Source organism: Mustelus asterias, chromosome 18 (genome assembly GCF_964213995.1).
Source record: "Mustelus asterias chromosome 18, sMusAst1.hap1.1, whole genome shotgun sequence".
Lineage (NCBI taxonomy): Eukaryota > Metazoa > Chordata > Chondrichthyes > Carcharhiniformes > Triakidae > Mustelus > Mustelus asterias.
This window is the reverse complement of record NC_135818.1, coordinates 88,852,399-88,869,964: the sequence shown is the minus strand read 5'-3', so window position 1 is coordinate 88,869,964 and position 17,566 is coordinate 88,852,399. Positions and strand designations below refer to the sequence as shown.

The 17,566-nt window shown below is 46.1% G+C and overlaps 2 protein-coding genes and 1 non-coding gene across 15 annotated transcripts in view; 1 reads left to right on the top strand and 2 right to left on the bottom strand.

Annotated features, from left to right (window-relative positions):
- The window catches only part of gstz1 (glutathione S-transferase zeta 1), a 69,565-nt gene that overhangs the window by 21,799 nt on the left and 30,200 nt on the right, over positions 1-17,566 (bottom strand). For 5 of the 13 annotated variants that reach the window (XM_078234540.1, XM_078234539.1, XM_078234530.1 and 2 more), the window contains exon 2: positions 489-610. In XM_078234540.1, the coding sequence (XP_078090666.1) occupies positions 489-497 (9 nt within the window). In that variant the 5' untranslated portion in view covers positions 498-610. Of the gene's footprint in view, positions 1-488; positions 611-6,909; positions 7,005-17,566 lie in introns of those variants that run through there. The other 8 variants (XM_078234529.1, XM_078234534.1, XM_078234535.1 and 5 more) reach the window with 5 other exon arrangements.
- LOC144507395 (small Cajal body-specific RNA 13) lies at positions 2,999-3,222 on the bottom strand. The gene has a single exon (XR_013500089.1).
- glrx5 (glutaredoxin 5 homolog (S. cerevisiae)) lies at positions 7,387-16,716 on the top strand. The gene is made up of 2 exons (XM_078234544.1): positions 7,387-7,771; positions 16,229-16,716. Exons 1-2 carry the CDS (start codon positions 7,459-7,461, stop codon positions 16,402-16,404), a joined length of 489 nt encoding a protein of 162 aa, XP_078090670.1. The 5' UTR covers positions 7,387-7,458; the 3' UTR covers positions 16,405-16,716.

Below are 17,566 nucleotides of genomic sequence, written 5' to 3'. Positions count from 1 at the left end.
AATTCAAATGTGTTATATTTGAAATAAGGAGGCGATGAAATCTGGAGACAATTGGGTTTGGGGGAACCCAGACTGAGTGTTAGTGAGTAAATGGCACTTGATAGCATTGCTGACCATTTTGCTGTTGGTTGGTAGTAGATTGCCGATGATGTTGTTGGATCAGCTTTTTGAGGAAATAACACGCCCGGGCAGTTTTCTACTTTGTTGAAAGGTGCCAGTGCCGTAGCTGTACTGAAACAGCTACAGCACTGTGTCTAGAGGCACAGTTACTCTGGGGCACAGTGTATTAGAGCTGGGATGTTGTTGGGACTCGGCTTTTGCTGTAGATTGAGTGATATTGGGAGAAGGTGAGACAGACAACTAAGGAGAAGGGACTGTCTTGGGTCTGATGGCTAGTTCTTAAACTTCCCTATCCACTCACTCCTTTTTCACTAGCTGGTATACCAAGAACACCAGGACACTCTGGTTATCCCATGTTGGGTACAAACCTGCATCATTTGCCATTCCACTCTTCAGTGTCTCCATCCACCTGTTGCTCTTCACATCTCACACAACATTCCTCAGATGATGTTGATGAAGCTGGATTTCTTTCAGTCTCTGCAACACGTCCCTTCAAGATAAACCAAAGGGTCATTATCTCAGGCACAGATGCTTTACTTATACAAGAAATTCCATCCCTTGAACTGTCACCCTCTCCTGATACAACTCTAGGTACAGTCCTACAGACACCAAAAGCTTGGTTATATCTTATTCAACTGGACATACTTTATAGAATACAGTACAGAAGGAGATCATTTGACCCAATATACTTCTGCAGACTCTTTGAAAGAACTATCTAACTCGGCTCACACAGGGACCATCAGTGGTATATTCAACCACAGCAAGATCAATACTGTTCTTGTCTTCTGCGTATTCACATACACCTTTCCACAGGGCTTACCTGTGGATGAATTAGCAGCAGGAACCCTGGCTGTTTCAGGACACTAGTGTGGTGGGCTCTTCCAACACTGACATAGCCATAATGGCTCTTGTCAAATCCACAATCTCTTGCCCTGGTCTCTGTTTTATGTCAGAGGCTGCTTCAACACCATGAGCGAAGACTGGCAAACACAAAACTTCCATTTGGAGAGAACCCAAAGGATTCCAAAAACAAAAACAAAATACTGCAGATGCTGGAATCTGAAACTAAAATAGAAAATGCTGGAAAATCTCAGCAGGTCTGACAGCATCTGTGGAGAGAGAATAGAGCTAACATTGAGTCTAGATGACCCTTCGGTTGTTACCAAAGAATACCTATTTGCACAAATTCTTGTGTTCTGAACTGCCAAACAAACTGGCTCCCCCAATTGCACTGCAATTAGCTTTCGATTTATCCTTTGTTTCTTCCATATCGCAACCCAAGGGTACATGGGCATTTATTGAAACCTAATTATGTTGCCATCATCAGGAAACCAATCAACTCTCTTTCGGAATATCCCCAGGTCACTTTTGACTTAAAGAGACATTGTACAAAAAGAAACTATTACTTCCCAAAGCACACAGGGTGATCCCATTACCCTCCCAAAGAGTGGGCAGAGTGGATAGAGTATTGTATTGTAGGAAATGTAGCAATTTGTGCACAGCAAAATCCCACAAACAGCAATAAAAATGGAAAATGCGGGAAATGCTCAGCAGGTATGGCAGCATCTGTGAAGAGAGAGAGTTAACATTTTAGACTATGACATTTCAATGGAATTGGGAAAATGCAGATATGTAATCTGTTTTAAGCAAGTGAAACAGGCGTGGGGGCCTGCACTGGACTGGTTTTATTCACCACACTGTTCATCTCTAACATATCTCCACTGTCATCCAGCTGGGTGGGAATACTCCCACCTAGTTCCATTCTTATCTGTTCAATCGTAATGAGAGAATAACCTGCAATGGCTTCTCAATGTTTCTCAATGATATTTCTCAATATTTCTCAATGATATGCTGTCCCTCAGTGACATCATGTGAAACACAGTGCCAGTTTTCAGGTATTCTCCGCTGACACACAGCTCTGCCATACTGTCCATCTTTCACCTCCTCCGCTGTCAATTATCAGCAGCGCCGGATTCAGGCATAAGCTAAACAAGCTACAGCTGAGGGCCTCACAATCCGCAGGGGCCTCACAAAATTTCAGAAGGTTTACAATGAAGAGAACATTTAAGAGCGGATACCAGAAAAGAAAAAGAAAGCACCAGCTTGAAGAGCAACTCAAAAAATTACCAAAATTACCAAAATCTATGAGAGAGATCAAGCCAGCCAAATGATCTGTAATCAGTAAATGCATTCATTTGAAAATAATTTGTATTTTTCACTTTATGTACCTTGCTATTAAATAATTAAAAGGCATAATTATGTTTTCAATTTTTTTGTGGCGACCCAAGGTCCTGTTTTGGTGCACACCTTTGTGAGACCTTTTGGTGTAACTTTTTAACAAGGGGCCTCCAAGCTTTATATAGCTTAGGGCCTCACCAAGTCTCAATCCGGCACTGATTATCAGATATCCAGTACTGGAAGTTTGGAAATTTCCTCCAACTCAGACAGAAGCTATCCCTGTCACAAACTCTGTTCCCCAACTACTGAAACCATCTCTCTCCCTGGCAACTGTCTAAAGCTGAATCAGACTCCATGCAGCCCTCAGTATATTACATTTAATTGGAGGAAATTTCTGCTCATCCAGTACAGGATGTCATTCAGACAACGCAATAAGTGAACACAGTGGAGAAGTGGAGAGAGCTGGGTGAAGTAAAGGTGGGTGTAGCAGCGCAGATATGAAAACTAACGCTGTGCTTTTAAATGATGTTGCTGAGTGTGACAATACTTTGCCTTTAAGAAATGTATTCTTGTGAAGGGTATGTTTAAAATTCAACTCTTTTATACAGTGCCAATAAATAGATTTAAGATATAAACCCATCACAATCTTGGAATCACCAAACAGCCACCTCCTGTGGGACAGTTACACAGGACTGAAAAGACATGTACCAGCCTTCAGTGTCTGACAGAACAGTGCTCTTGTTTTACCAACAATATCTGGGACTGGAACACTTTGCTCTTCCTGTTTGGAGATCGATGAAGGCACTGGTGAAGCCAGCATCTCCGTGACAACAGGAGTCCTTGAGTGAAGTGGAGGAGTGAGTCAGGATCATTGCAAGTGGTATGTAGCTGTGGTGTACACATTGCTTACGCTCTGCACAATTCCTGTACAGAATGAGGGAGAGCAATGACAAGAGACAACTCCCATTACCGCAGAGATAAGCTTGAACCACTATCCACCCAGCACACTAATTAGCTACGTGACTGGAAATGCCGTTGAAAATTCCCATATAATCACATCAGCCTGCGTTACCTGCATTTTTTAATAAACTCTTATTTTTCTCTCTTCTACTCAACCAGATGCTTCTACTAATTAAGAGATAATTAGTGCTCCCTTCTCAAATGGGCACAGCTAATAAACTGGAACAAAAAGAAAAACCCCAAACTTTAAAAATCAACTGAACAGATCAAATTAAAATGCCATTCCTGGGGGCTGATGCTGCACTCCAGTCTCTCCAGTTCCCATCGGTAAGGGATACCTCACGCGTATCAGCAAACGCTGCATGCTCCTTTTACAGGAACACAAAGAGGCAGACAGTCAGGCTGAATGATCCTCTCAGCTACTCACTGCCTGTGTCTGTTGATGTCTCCCTCATCCTTGAAAGCTGGTGACTTCGAAAGATGAGTTGAAACAGAATGGAGGAAGCTTGTGTGGAGCAAAATAAACCAGCATGGATCTATTGGGCCAAGAGGCCTGTTTGTGTTGTAAATGTTATGTAACTATATATATTAATTAGTACATGATTCCTTGACTACCTCTGGTCTCCCAGCGGAATGGGGTATTTTCCTTTCATGAGCTTGGACATCATCAAATCTACATTCCACATCCAGTGATGGTGGTTATAAGTGGACAACACCTGAATATTTTTGTTAATGCCAAGTGGGTGGAGTTGGACTAATTTCAGGGCCTCAGCACTAACTAAATATTAAACTCCAGGACTAAATCATGCAATAATTTATCCAGAGTGTTTGTGGGAAGTTAAAAATACAGATAGTTCAGCTAGATGCAAAGACAGCAAAGTCAACTAAGAAGTGAATGCGGATGAAATTTATTTAAAAAAATACATTTTATTGCAATAAAAGTGTACAACTGAAGTGCACTTTAGAGAGTTTGGTCAGGAAAGCAAAAGGAACTTCCATTTTTATAATTCCTTTCAGACGCAAGGACATCTCAAAAGTGCTTTAAAGTCAATGAAGTACTTTTGACCTATAGTCACTGTTCTAATGTAGAAAATGTAGCATAAATTTACATACAGCAAGGTAATCAATTTTAGGCAATAATTGATGGATAAATGTCAACCAGGGCACAGAGCGAACTAAAGTAAAGTTTATTCATTAGTCACAAGTAAGGCTGACATTAACACTGCAATTAAGTTACTGTGAAATTCCCCTAGTCGTCACACTCCAGCGCTTGTTCGGGTCAATGCACCTAACCAGCACGTCTTTCAGACTGTGGGAGGAAACCGGAGCACCCAGAGGAAACCCATGCAGACAAGGAGAGAACATGCAAACTCCACAAAGACAGTGACCCAAGCCGGGAATCGAACCCGGGTCCCTGGCACTGTGAGGCAGCAGTGCTAACCACTGTGCTGCTCTCTGCTCATCTTGGAATGATCTTCCATACTCACCCATGGGGGCAGATGGAGCCCCAGTTTAACATCTCATCTGAAAGTGGCACCCCTAACTTTGCAGCAATCTCTTGTTACCGCAATGGTGGCACTGGATTACATGCTCAAGACCGGTGGGGTCTTAGCACAGACTAGGGAATGTGTCAAGGATTTTCTTTCTTGTGTTACAAGAACATTCTCAAATATCTATTGGTTGGTACTTACCGTGATTGGATTGTTGAGGGAGAGCTTCAGCAAAAGCTGATTATGTGCTCAAGTCTCTAGAGTGGCCCTTCAATCTCCAAGTGAGCCGAGACTGAACCAAGGGCTGCAAGCCTCAGGAGTTAGCATTACCAAGCATCATAAACCTGGGGCTTTTAAGGATTTTAAAATGTATTGAACGGGTAGAGAAAAGTTTGTTTTCCCCCAGTGGTGGTGGAATCCAGCACAGTATGTAGTCACACAACACCAGGTTAAAGTCCAGCAGGTTTATTTGGTAGCACGAGCTTTTGGAGCGCCACTCCAAAAGCTCATGCTACCAAATAAACCTGCTGGACTTTAACCTGGTGTTGTGTGACTACTTACTGTGCCTACCCCAGTCCAATGCCGGCAACTCCACATCATGGAATCCAGAACAAGAAGACAATTTAAAATTAGAGCTATGCCATTCACGAGAGAAGCGAGGAGACATTGCACACCAAGTGTGAAAGTGGTGGATAAAATCTGAAATCAATATACTTTTGCTACACATGGGCATTATGCGATAAGAACCCAAGGCAGGAAGATAGAGCTAAGATACATATCAGCCACTCTTCGACAAAGTGCAGAAAAAAATCATGAGAAAGTTCCAGAGAAAGAGATATTGAGAGGAGGTTTGATAGAGGTTTTCAAAAATCACAAGGGATCTGAATGGAATAGATAGGGAATACTGTTCCCACGGGCAGAAGGATCACAAACCAGGGGAATACAAATTGAAGGTGATTGTCAAAGAAGCAAAGGCAACAGGAGGAAAAATCATTTTCTTTTAAACACAGTGGGTGGTTAAGGTCTGGAATGCACTGCCTGCAAAGTTGTGGCTTTAAAAAGGGAACTGGATAAGCAACTTCAGTGGAAAAGATATTCAGGGCTACTGGGAAAGAGCAGGATGAATTGCTGGAGCTGAGGTGCAGGCTTGATGGGCCAAATGGCCTCCTTCTGTGCTGCAACATTCTGTGGGGATTTTCACACTAACTTCATGCAGCGTTAACACAAGCCTACTTGTGACACTAATAAATAAACTTTAAACTATGATTCACTGGATGGCAGAACAGGCTCAAGGGGCTGAATGGCCTCCTCCGGTTCCTATGAGGCATTGCCATGTCAGAGCTGACAGTTAAGCTCTGACTGAGCAGGGAGGCTGGGATAAGAATACATTTTTTAAAAGTGTATTTATTAGTGTCACAAGTAGGCTTACATTAACACTGCAATGAAGTTACTGTGAAAATCCCCGAGTCGCCACACTCCAGCACCCGTTCGGGTACACTGAGGGAGAATTTAGCATGGCCAATGCACCTAACCAGCACATCTTTCAGACTGTGGGAGGAAACTGGAGCACCCGGAGGAAACCCACACAGACACGGGGAGAACATGCAAACATCCACACAGACAGTGAGCTAAGCTGGGAATCAAACCAGGTCCCTGGTGCTATGAGGCAGCAGTGCTGACCACTGTGCCACCATGCCGCCGGGAATCAAACCCGGGTCCCTGGTGCTAACAGTGCTAACCGCTGTGCCACATTGCCGCCCCTGGCAAAATAAGAGTGTGCTGGGAAGCCGAAAGGTGAGAAACAGCAGTTTTAATTAAGCAGCAGCACAGAGCGCCCAGCTCCCAGACAGGGAACCCAAAGAGAGAAAATGGTCGGAAATCTCAGCAGGTCTGGCAGCATCTGTAAGGAAAGAAAAGAGCTGATGCTTCGAGTCCAGATGATCCTGTGTCAAAGCTTTCACCCAGAAAGGGAAACTCCATCTCCGGACGGAGATGCTGCAGGGGGGAGGCGGTTGCCATGGGGGCCAGGGACCCTGACAAACAGTTGCCAGGGGAGGAGCCGGGTGTGAATGGGGCTCTGAGTTGCAGGAGAGGGGCAGTGACTGGCGGACAACCCCAGGATCGGGATACATACACACATATATATATATATATTATACACCTCTCTCTTACTCTCCTCCCTACCTGCCGCCGAACCCGAGGACTCAACAGCTTTCAAACTAAACCTCCAGCCCTGACCCCGCCACCTTGACCCCGGAAATAGAAATATAGCCCCGCCCCCACCCGCACTGAGTGACATCATGGTCATCCAATCAGATCGATGCGTCTGCACCTCTCATCATTAATCGAATAATCCAATACTTATTTTAATAAAAAAACAGACAAATTGGAACTTTTTATTATATCTTTGATTTTAATTATGATAGGTAACGCGATTTCCTTTTTAAAAGGTTTGTGTTGACGGTTAACCTCACGGGCTGGGGGCGGGAGTTGATCCGCGCTCCGCTATAGGTCGGGGAGGTTTAATTGATGGGAGTGTGAGCCAATGCGAGTGTAGGACATGCTGAGTGATTGTGGAATTAGCCAATGGGAGGCAGGGAAGGGGCGGGCTCTGGGCAGAGATGGCCAATCAGCAGCGGCTGTGGTGTTGTCCGCCCAGCCGGTTGCCTGAGCTGGGGGAAGCGAGAGGCTCTCCTCGTCCCGGCCCGACATGTACTCGCTGCTGCGGATATCGTGTAGGACAGCGGCGCGCCGGGCGCTGGTGCAGGCCCCGAGGCGGTACCTGAGTGAGGGGGCGGCGGGCGGAGGAGAGGGCGCCGGCGGGGAGGATGAGGGGAAGGGCGGCGCCACCCGGCAGCGGCTGGAGGGCCTGGTGAAGAAGGACAAGGTGGTGGTTTTCATCAAGGGCACCCCGGCCCAGCCCATGTGTGGCTTCAGCAACGCCGTGGTCCAGATCCTGAGGATGCACGGCGTGGAGAACTATGGATCCTACAATGTACTGGAGGACCAGGAGATACGGCAAGGTGAGGGTGGAGGGGACGGATACTGGCTTTGGGGGGAGGGGAGGGGAGGGGACGGATACTGACTTTGGGGGGGGAGGGGAGGGGACGGATACTGACTTTAAGACCATAAGACCATAAGACATAGGAGCGGAAGTAAGGCCATTCGGCCCATCGAGTCCACTCCACCATTCAATCATGGTTGATTTCAACTCCATTTACCCGCTCTCTCCCCATAGCCCTTAATTCCTCGAGAAATCAAGAATTTATCAATTTCTGTCTTGAAGACGCTCAACGTCTCGGCCTCCACAGCCCTCTGTGGCAATGAATTCCACAGACCCACCACCCTCTGGCTGAAGAAATTTCTCCTCATCTCTGTTCTAAAGTGACTCCCTTTTATTCTAAGGCTGTGCCCCCGCGTCCTAGTCTCCCCTGTTAATGGAAACAACTTCCCTACGTCCATCCTATCTAAGCCGTTCATTATCTTGTAAGTTTCTATCAGATCTCCCCTCAACCTCCTAAACTCCAATGAATATAATCCCACGATCCTCAGACGTTCATCGTATGTCAGGCCTACCATTCCTGGGATCATCCGTGTGAATCTCCGCTGGACCCGCTCCAGTGCCAGTATGTCCTTCCTGAGGTGTGGGGCCCAAAATTGCTCACAGTACTCCAAATGGGGCCTAACCAGTGCTTTATAAAGCCTCAGAAGTACATCCCTGCTTTTGTATTCCAAGCCTCTTGAGATAAATGACAACATTACATTTGCTTTCTTAATTACGGACTCAACCTGCAAGTTTACCTTTAGAGAATCCTGGACTAGGACTCCCAAGTCCCTTTGCACTTTAGCATTATGAATTTTGTCACCGTTTAGAAAATAGTCCATGCCTCTATTCTTTTTTCCAAAGTGTACGACCTCGCACTTGCCCACGTTGAATTTCATCAGCCACTTCTTGGACCACTCTCCTAAACTGTCTAAATCTTTCTGCAGCCTCCCCACCTCCTCAATACTACCTGCCCCTCCACCTATCTTTGTATCATCGGCAAACTTGGCCAGAATGCTCCCAGTCCCGTCATCTAGATCGTTAATATATAAAGAGAACAGCTGTGGCCCCAACACTGAACCCTGCGGGACACCACTTGTCACCGGTTGCCATTCTGAGAAAGAACCTTTTATCCCAACTCTCTGCCTTCTGTCTGACAGCCAATCGTCAATCCATGTTAGTACCTTGCCTCGAATACCATGGGCCCTTATTTTACTCAGCAGTCTCCCGTGAGGCACCTTGTCAAAGGCCTTTTGGAAGTCAAGATAGATAACATCCATTGGCTCTCCTTGGTCTAACCTATTTGTTATCTCTTCAAAGAACTCTAACAGGTTTGTCAGGCACGACCTCCCCTTACTAAATCCATGCTGACTTGTCTTAATCCGACCCTGCACTTCCAAGAATTTAGAAATCTCATCCTTAACGATGGATTCTAGAATTTTGCCAACAACTGAGGTTAGGCTAATTGGCCTATAATTTTCCATCTTTTTTCTTGTTCCCTTCTTGAACAGTGGGGTTACAACAGCGATTTTCCAATCCTCTGGGACTTTCCCTGACTCCAGTGACCTTTGAAAGATCATAACTAACGCCTCCACTATTTCTTCAGCTATCTCCTTTAGAACTCTAGGATGTAGCCCATCTGGGCCCGGAGATTTATCAATTTTCAGACCTTTTAGTTTCTCTAGCACTTTCTCCTTTGTGATGGCAACCATATTCAACTCTGCCCCCTGACTTTCCTGAATTGTTGGGATATTACTCATGTCTTCTACTGTGAAGACTGACGCAAAGTACTTATTAAGTTCCTCAGCTATTTCCTTGTCTCCCATCACTAGATTACCAGCGTCACTTTGGGAGGGGAGGGGAGGGGACGGATACTGACTTTGGGAGGGGAGGGGAGGGGACGGATACTGACTTTGGGAGGGGAGGGGAGGGGACGGATACTGACTTTGGGAGGGGAGGGGAGGGGACGGATACTGACTTTGGGAGGGGAGGGGAGGGGACGGATACTGACTTTGGGGGGGGAGGGGAGGGGAGGGGACGGATACTGACTTTGGGAGGGGAGGGGAGGGGACGGATACTGACTTTGGGAGGGGAGGGGAGGGGACGGATACTGGCTTTGGGGGGAGGGGAGGGGACGGATACTGACTTTGGGGGGGGAGGGGAGGGGACGGATACTGACTTTGGGGGGGGAGGGGAGGGGACGGATACTGACTTTGGGGGGGGAGGGGAGGGGACGGATACTGACTTTGGGGGGGGAGGGGAGGGGACGGATACTGACTTTGGGGGGGGAGGGGAGGGGACGGATACTGACTTTGGGGGGGGAGGGGAGGGGACGGATACTGACTTTGGGGGGGGAGGGGACGGATACCGGCTTTTGGGGGGAGGGGAGGGGACGGATACTGACTTTGGGAGGGGAGGGGACGGATACTGACTTTGGGGGGGGAGGGGAGGGGACGGATACTGACTTTGGGGGGGGAGGGGAGGGGACGGATACTGACTTTGGGGGGGGAGGGGACGGATACTGACTTTGGGGGGGGAGGGGACGGATACCGGCTTTTGGGGGGGGGGCGGGGAGGGGATGGATACTGACTTTTTGGGGGGGAGAGGGGACGGATACTGACTTTGGGGGGGGGCAGGGATACCGGCTTGGGGGAGGAGGAGGGGTGGGGATACTGGCTTTGGGGGGGGGGGGGGGGTGAGGAGGATACCGGCTTGGGGGTGGGGGAGGAGCAGGTATGCCGGCTTGGGGGGGGAGGGGCGGGGATACCTGCTTTTGGGGTGGGGCAGGGAAACCGGCTTTTGGGGGGGGGGGAACCTGGCTTTGGGGGGGGAGACCGGCTTGGGGGGGAGGGGCGGGGAGGGGGTGGATACCAGCTTGGGGTGGTGGAGGGGGCAGATACTGGCTGGGGAGGGGGGGCGGGTACCGGCTTTTGGGGGGGGGAGGTAGGGAAAGTGGGCGTGGGTGGGGGGGGGTGGGGGGAAGAGAGGATATGGGCAAGGGTGCCATTTATCTTGCTGTTGACAGAATCATAGACTGAGGTAGAGAGATCGACTGTTTGGCTCCTTGATCCTGGTTAGGTATTCATGAAGGCACAATAATTTAATCATTGGGACTGGTTATGAGGGAGTAGGTGTGGGGAGGTTCGGGACTAAGGCTGGAGAGCATCTATGGCGGTCAGTGAGGGGTGGGGAGAGCAGATACTGGAGAGGGCTGGGAGAACAGATAAGGGGAGAGTGAATCTGTTGGGCGAATTGGGAAGATTTATGAATAGAATAGGTTGGCGTTAAAAGTCAAACTGTTACTGGAAGATATTTGCTACCAAATAAACCTGTTGGACTTTTACCTGGTGTTGTTAAAACTCTTACTGGAAGATAAACCCAGAGGACACTAGGGTTCCCTGGCATCAAATTAATAGAAGAGAAGGGGTATTTATTATAAAATAAATCTGACCATTATCACCTTGCTGTTTGTGGGAGCAGTTTGCTATGTGCAAAGTGTTTGCTGTGTTCCCTACATTTATAGCAGTGACAAATACGATCTTACTGGCTGTAAAGAGCTTTGCTGTGTAATTTAGTGCTATGCAAATACAAGCCCCCTTTAAGCCTGGGGATTGGTTGAAGTTGCAGAAGGTGCAGCCTAAATTTTCATTGATCAGACTCGGGGTACCTTGTGTCACCAAGTCCAGGTGTAAAAATCTTACCCGGTGTCAACAGTTTGAGCTATGAAGAAATGTAGTTGACACTTTATCAATTAAATTTGAAAATAGGTAACTTCCTGACTCCCCAAAGCCTGCTTACCACCTAAAAGGCAAAAGTGTGATGGAATGCTCTCCACTTTCCTGGACGAGTACAGCTCCAACAATGCTCAAAGCTCAACACCATCCGGAACACAGCAGCCTGCTTGATTTCCACTGCATCCACCACCTTAAACATTCACTCCCTCCATCACCAGTGACAGTGGTAGCAGTGTATACCATCTAGAAGAAGTCTCTCAACATCAGGTTAAAGTCCAGCAGGTTTATTTGGAATCGTGAGCTTTCGGAGCGCTGCTCCTTCTTCAGGTGAATCAAAGCTTGTGATTCCAAATAGACCTGTTAGTATTAGAACATAGAACAGTACAGCACAGAACAGGCCCTTCGGCCCACGATGTTGTGCCGAGCTTTATCTGAAACCAAGATCAAGCTATCCCACTCCCTATCATCCTGGTGTGCTCCATGTGCCAATCCAATAACCGCTTAAATGTTCCTAAAGTGTCTGACTCCACTATCACTGCAGGCAGTCCATTCCACACCCCAACCACTCTCTGCGTAAAGATCCTACCTCTGATATCCTTCCTATATCTCCCACCATGAGCCCTGTAGTTATGCCCCCTTGTAATAGCTCCATCCACCCGAGGAAATAGTCTTTGAACGTTCACTCTATCTATCCCCTTCATCATTTTATAAATCTCTATTAAGTCTCCCCTCAGCCTCCTCCGCTCCAGAGAGAACAGCCCTAGCTCCCTCAACCTTTCCTCATAAGACCTACCCTCCAAACCAGGCAGCAGCCTGGTAAATCTCCTCTGCACTCTTTCCAGCGCTTCCACATCCTTCTTATAGTGAGGTGACCAGAACTGCACACAATATTCCAAATGTGGTCTCACCAAGGTCCTGTACAGTTGGAGCATAACCCCACGGCTCTTAAACTCCAACACCCTGTTAATAAAAGCTAACTCACTATAGGCCTTCTTCACAGCTCTATCCACTTGAGTGGCAACCTTTAGAGATCTGTGGATATAGACCCCAAGATCTCTCTGTTCCTCCACAGTCTTCAGAACCCTACCTTTGACCCTGTAATCCACATTTAAATTTGTCCTACCAAAATGAATCACCTCACATTTATCAGGGTTAAACTCCATTTTTCAGCCCAGCTTTGCATCCTATCTATGTCTCTTTGCAGCCTACAACAGCCCTCCACCTCATCCACTACTCCACCAATCTTGGTGTCATCAGAAAATTTACTGATCCACCTTTCAGCCCCCTCCTCTAAGTCATTAATAAAAATCACAAAGAGCAGAGGACCAAGCACTGATCCCTGTGGCACTCCGCTAGCAACCTGCCTCCAGTCCGAAAATTTTCCATCCACCACCACCCTCTGTCTTCGATCAGATATGATGTGGAGATGCCGGCGTTGGACTGGGGTAAGCACAGTAAGAAGTCTCTCAACACCAGGTTAAAGTCCAACAGGTTTATTTGGTAGCAAATACCATAAGCTTTCGGAGCACAGCTCCTTCGTCAGATGGAGTGGATATCCACTCCATCTGACGAAGGAACTGTGCTCCGAAAGCTTATGGTATTTGCTACCAAATAAACCTGTTGGACTTTAACCTGGTGTTGTGAGACTTCTTACTTCGATCAGATAGCCAGTTACCTATCCAATCGGCCAACTTTCCCTCTATCCCACACCTCCTTACTTTCATCATAAGCCGACCATGGGGGACCTTATCAAACGCCTTACTAAAATCCATGTATATGACATCAACTGCCCTACCTTCATCATTTAGTATTTAACCTGGTGTTGTGAGACTTCTTACTGTGCCCACCCCAGTCCAACGCTGGCATCTCCACATCTACAAGAAACATTGCAGGCTCTCATCAAGGCTCCTTAGACAGAACCTTCTAAACCCAAACTGCTCCCATCCAGAAGGACAAAGGCAGCAGACACTCGGGAACATCACTATCTGGAAGTTTCCCTCCAAGCCACTCACCATCTTGATTTGGGAATATATCGCCGATCCTTCACTGTTGCTGGGTCAAAATTCTGGAACTCCCTCCCTAACAGCACTCTGGGTGTACCTACACCACATGGACTGCAGCGGTTCAAAAAGGCAGCTCATCACTACCTTCTCAAGGGCAATCAGGAATGGGCAATAAATGCTTGTCTCGAGTAGAAATGAGATTATTGAGCTTGTATGTGTAGAGTGCATTTCATGACCTCATGAGAGATACAAAAGTGTCCAGAGGGGCAATTTTTTCACACAGAGGGTGGTGAGTGTCTGGAACAAGCTGCCAGAGGTAGTAGTAGAGGCGGGTACAATTTTGTCTTTTAAAAAGCATTTAGACAGTTTCATGGGTAAGATGGGTATAGAGGGATATGGGCCAAATACAGGCAATTGGGACTAGCCTGTTTCCATGCTGTAAACCTCTATGACTCTATGATGTCTCAAAGCACTTTCAGAATATTGTATCAGAAAGGTAATAAACATGTGGAATGGAGAGAGAACAGCAGAGGCTGACACCTTCCACCAATTGATGGGATGTTATGGATAGATGAACTTCTGAAAACATATCTAATGAAACGTTATGAGTCTGAATCATTAACTCTGTGTCTCTATCCATAGATGCTGCCTAGCATGCTGAGTATTTCCAGCATTTTCTATTTTTTATTTGAAGGTTTATGTGGCTCAGCATCAACGTTAGTTTAATAAGCACTTTGGGATATTTAAATGCTCAATGTTAAAGGCACAAGTTGTCTTTCAATAATTTTTGAATGGATTTACATTTGTTTTCATAGTTTCTATCAATAATATTTTAGAGGATGCCACTCGACTTGATGTTATTTTAGATTGCGGAATAGAAGTAAGCCATTCTGCCCCTTGAGCCTGTTTAGCCATTCATTTAGACACTTAATTTAATAATTGCATTGCTGCAGTACTTTTCAGGCAAACCTTCCGCATAATTGGGTTTTTTGGGGGGATAATTGTGACAAATATTTGTTTGAGTTCTTATGGATGCTTCTCTGCAGGCTATTTGGACTGGCAGACTCACCAGGACGGCTGTAACCTTCTATTCTGCTGAGCTGAAGCACGGCAAAAAATTAAGGAGCCAATGTGGGTAATTGAGGGATGTAAAATAATATTTTAGCATGGATAGAGGATTGATTAAAAGGTTAGAAAACAGAGTAGGAGCAAATGGATTGGCAGATTGTTCCTCTTGGGGGGAATTGTGTTGGCGCCTCAGCTATTTACAATCTATATTAATGACATAGATGAAGTCACCGAGATTAATGTAAGCAGGTTTACTGGTGATAGAAAGTTGGGTGGAAAACTGTCCGCATGGGTTTCCTCCGGGTGCTCTGGTTTCCTCCCACACTCCAAAGATGTGCAGGTTAGGTTGATTGATCATGCTAAATTAACCTTTAGTGTAAGGAGGATTAGCAGGGTAAATACGTGTGATTACGGGGATAGAGACTGGGTGGGATTGATGTCCGTGCAGTTTCGATGAGCTGAATGGCCTCCTTCTGCACTGTAGGGATTTTATGGGGTGGAGGACACACATTGTGCAAATCGATGTGGAATGGTTGAATGAGCAGGCAAGGAGGTGGCAGATGGAATGTAATGTGTGGAAATGTGAAGTTACTCACTTTGGTGGAGAGAATAGTAAAAAAAAACAATTTTTAAATAGTGAGAAACAATTAAATCTGGATGTTCAGATTTGTGTGACCTTGTACTGTATGTGAAACATGTAATTGAGATGAAGGTACAGCAATTAATTAGGAAGGCAAATGGTATGTTATCTCTATTGCAAGGGGGTGGACTCTAAGGGTAAGGAAGTCTTGCTCCAGTTGTCCAGGGCAGGTGTGATAGCACATCAGGAATATTGTGTACAGTAGGATTGCCCACCCTTTCTGTCGGAGGGGTGGAGGGGGACATTTGCAGATTATCCTCACCCCGAGGAGCTGATTTAGAAAATTTCTGAGATGTGTCGCAAGGCAACATACTAAATTTCACAAATAAAAGTTGTGGTTTTAAGGAAAGAAATGATTTCTGAACGAAAGGCAATGCAAGTGCAATAAATTAAGTTTAAAAATAAGCAGCATGTGAGAGGGTCAGTATATGTGGTTGGGTGAATGTGTGCATTGGTGTGAGGTGGAGGGACTGATCATCCTGTAACCCCCCCCCCACACACACACACACACTGTCTCTCACACTCACCAGCACACGGGGGTGAAAGTTGAGAAGAATAAGATCTTACTGAAACATGAGGTTGTGAGTGGGATTGACAAAGTAGATGGTGAGCGTTGTAAACTGAAGGGGACTAATTTCACACTATGGACGATTTTGGATTGAGATAAGAAATTCTTCACTGAGTGTTGTGATTTTTTGGTGTTTACCTGAAAGGACTGTGGCTAACTCAGGAATTGAATATTCGAGTCTGAGATCCACAGATTTCGGGATGCAAGGGAAATTGGGATCAGGCAGGAAATAGAGTTGAGGTTAATGATTGGTCATGATCTTATTGAATGGTGCATCAGATTTGAAGGGCTGAATGTCCTACTCCTGTTATGTTTTTGTGGCAGAATCTTGAGGGTTCCTAAGTTTTTGGGGGAAGATGGGCCAGGACAGGGGGCTTGCTGAACACTCATTCAACCTGACTATTTGTTTTGTTCTTTGAAACAGGAATTAAAAACTATTCCAACTGGCCGACCATCCCTCAGATCTACTTTGACGGAGAATTTGTGGGTGGATGTGACATTCTACTACAGATGCATCAGAATGGGGACCTTGTGGAGGAGCTGAAGAAACTTGGCATCCGCTCCGCACTTTTAGATACGGAGAAAGAAGACAAAAAATAGAATGAGCTGCCAGAATCGAGTGGACCCCTGTCCTGACTGGTATCTTGTGTGGATGGCGTTGCTAGTTTTATATTAAGTATTATGTCATCAAGGGATCTTGGTGAAGGCAGAATGGATTAGGAGCTCAATTGAGAGGCTGGTGTTAATACACAAATGATCCAGGCTCCTTCAGCTTGTTGGACCCGACAGTCATCGCCCTCATGGACAATATAAAATGGTGAAGCAGATTAAACAGCAGATGTTACAAAAGTGATTTTTCAATGCCTTGGGTTTTTATGAATGAATAAAATATATTGTGATTTTTCTTTTTAAGTTTGAAAGCTGTTTTGATAGGTGCTTAAAGCCAGTGTGATCAACTAAGGCCTTGCGTTGGATAATACCAACTGAACCATCTGCAAATGTAGGTTGTATAGTAAGATTACTCGTGTGCAGCAGTTTGAGGCACTGACATTTCACAACTGGAACCTTGGTTTTCGTTGGCCCCAGACTGATGGTTAAAGTTCTGTCATGCCACCCACTCTGCTGGAGCGTGGCTCTATAGCAGAAACCTGCCTGCAATTCATTACCAATAGACTGTCTGTTTCCTGTTAAATTCGGATTCCATGAGGTTGGCCAGTGATTTCACACTGCAGCTTTAGTTCTTCTAACCTGACTGTAGGTGGAGCTTTACTCTCGATCTAACCATTGTTTACCTGCCGTGTGAGTATTTGGGATAGTGTAGTGAGAATTTTACCCTATCTGACTCGCGTTCTACTTTCTCTGGGAACTTATGATGGGACAGTGTAGAGGGAGCTTTACTCTATCTAACCCCATGCTGTACTTGTCCTGGGAGTGTTTGATGGGGACAGTGTACAGGGAGCTTTTACTTTGTATCTAACCCCGTGCAGTACCTGTTCTGGGAGTGTTTGATGGGAACAGTGTAGAGGGAGCTTTACTCTGTATCTAACCCCGTGCTGTACCTGTCCTGGGAGTGTTTGATGGGGGGGACAGTGTAGAGGGAGCTTTACTCTGTATCTAACCCCGTGCTGTACCTGTCCTGGGAGTGTTTGATGGGGGGGACAGTGTAGAGGGAGCTTTACTCTGTATCTAACCCCATGATATACCTGTCCTAAGAATGTTTGATGGGGACAGTGTAGAGGGAGCGTTATTAAACTGGATTGAT

Excerpts from the sequence above, each read along its gene's own strand:
- glrx5 (XM_078234544.1), top strand. The coding sequence starts at position 7,459 with ATGTACTCGCTGCTGCGGATATCGTGTAGGACAGCGGCGCGCCGGGCG. Across the intron at positions 7,772-16,228 it reads GGACCAGGAGATACGGCAAG|GAATTAAAAACTATTCCAAC; the intron begins GTGAGGGTGGAG and ends TCTTTGAAACAG.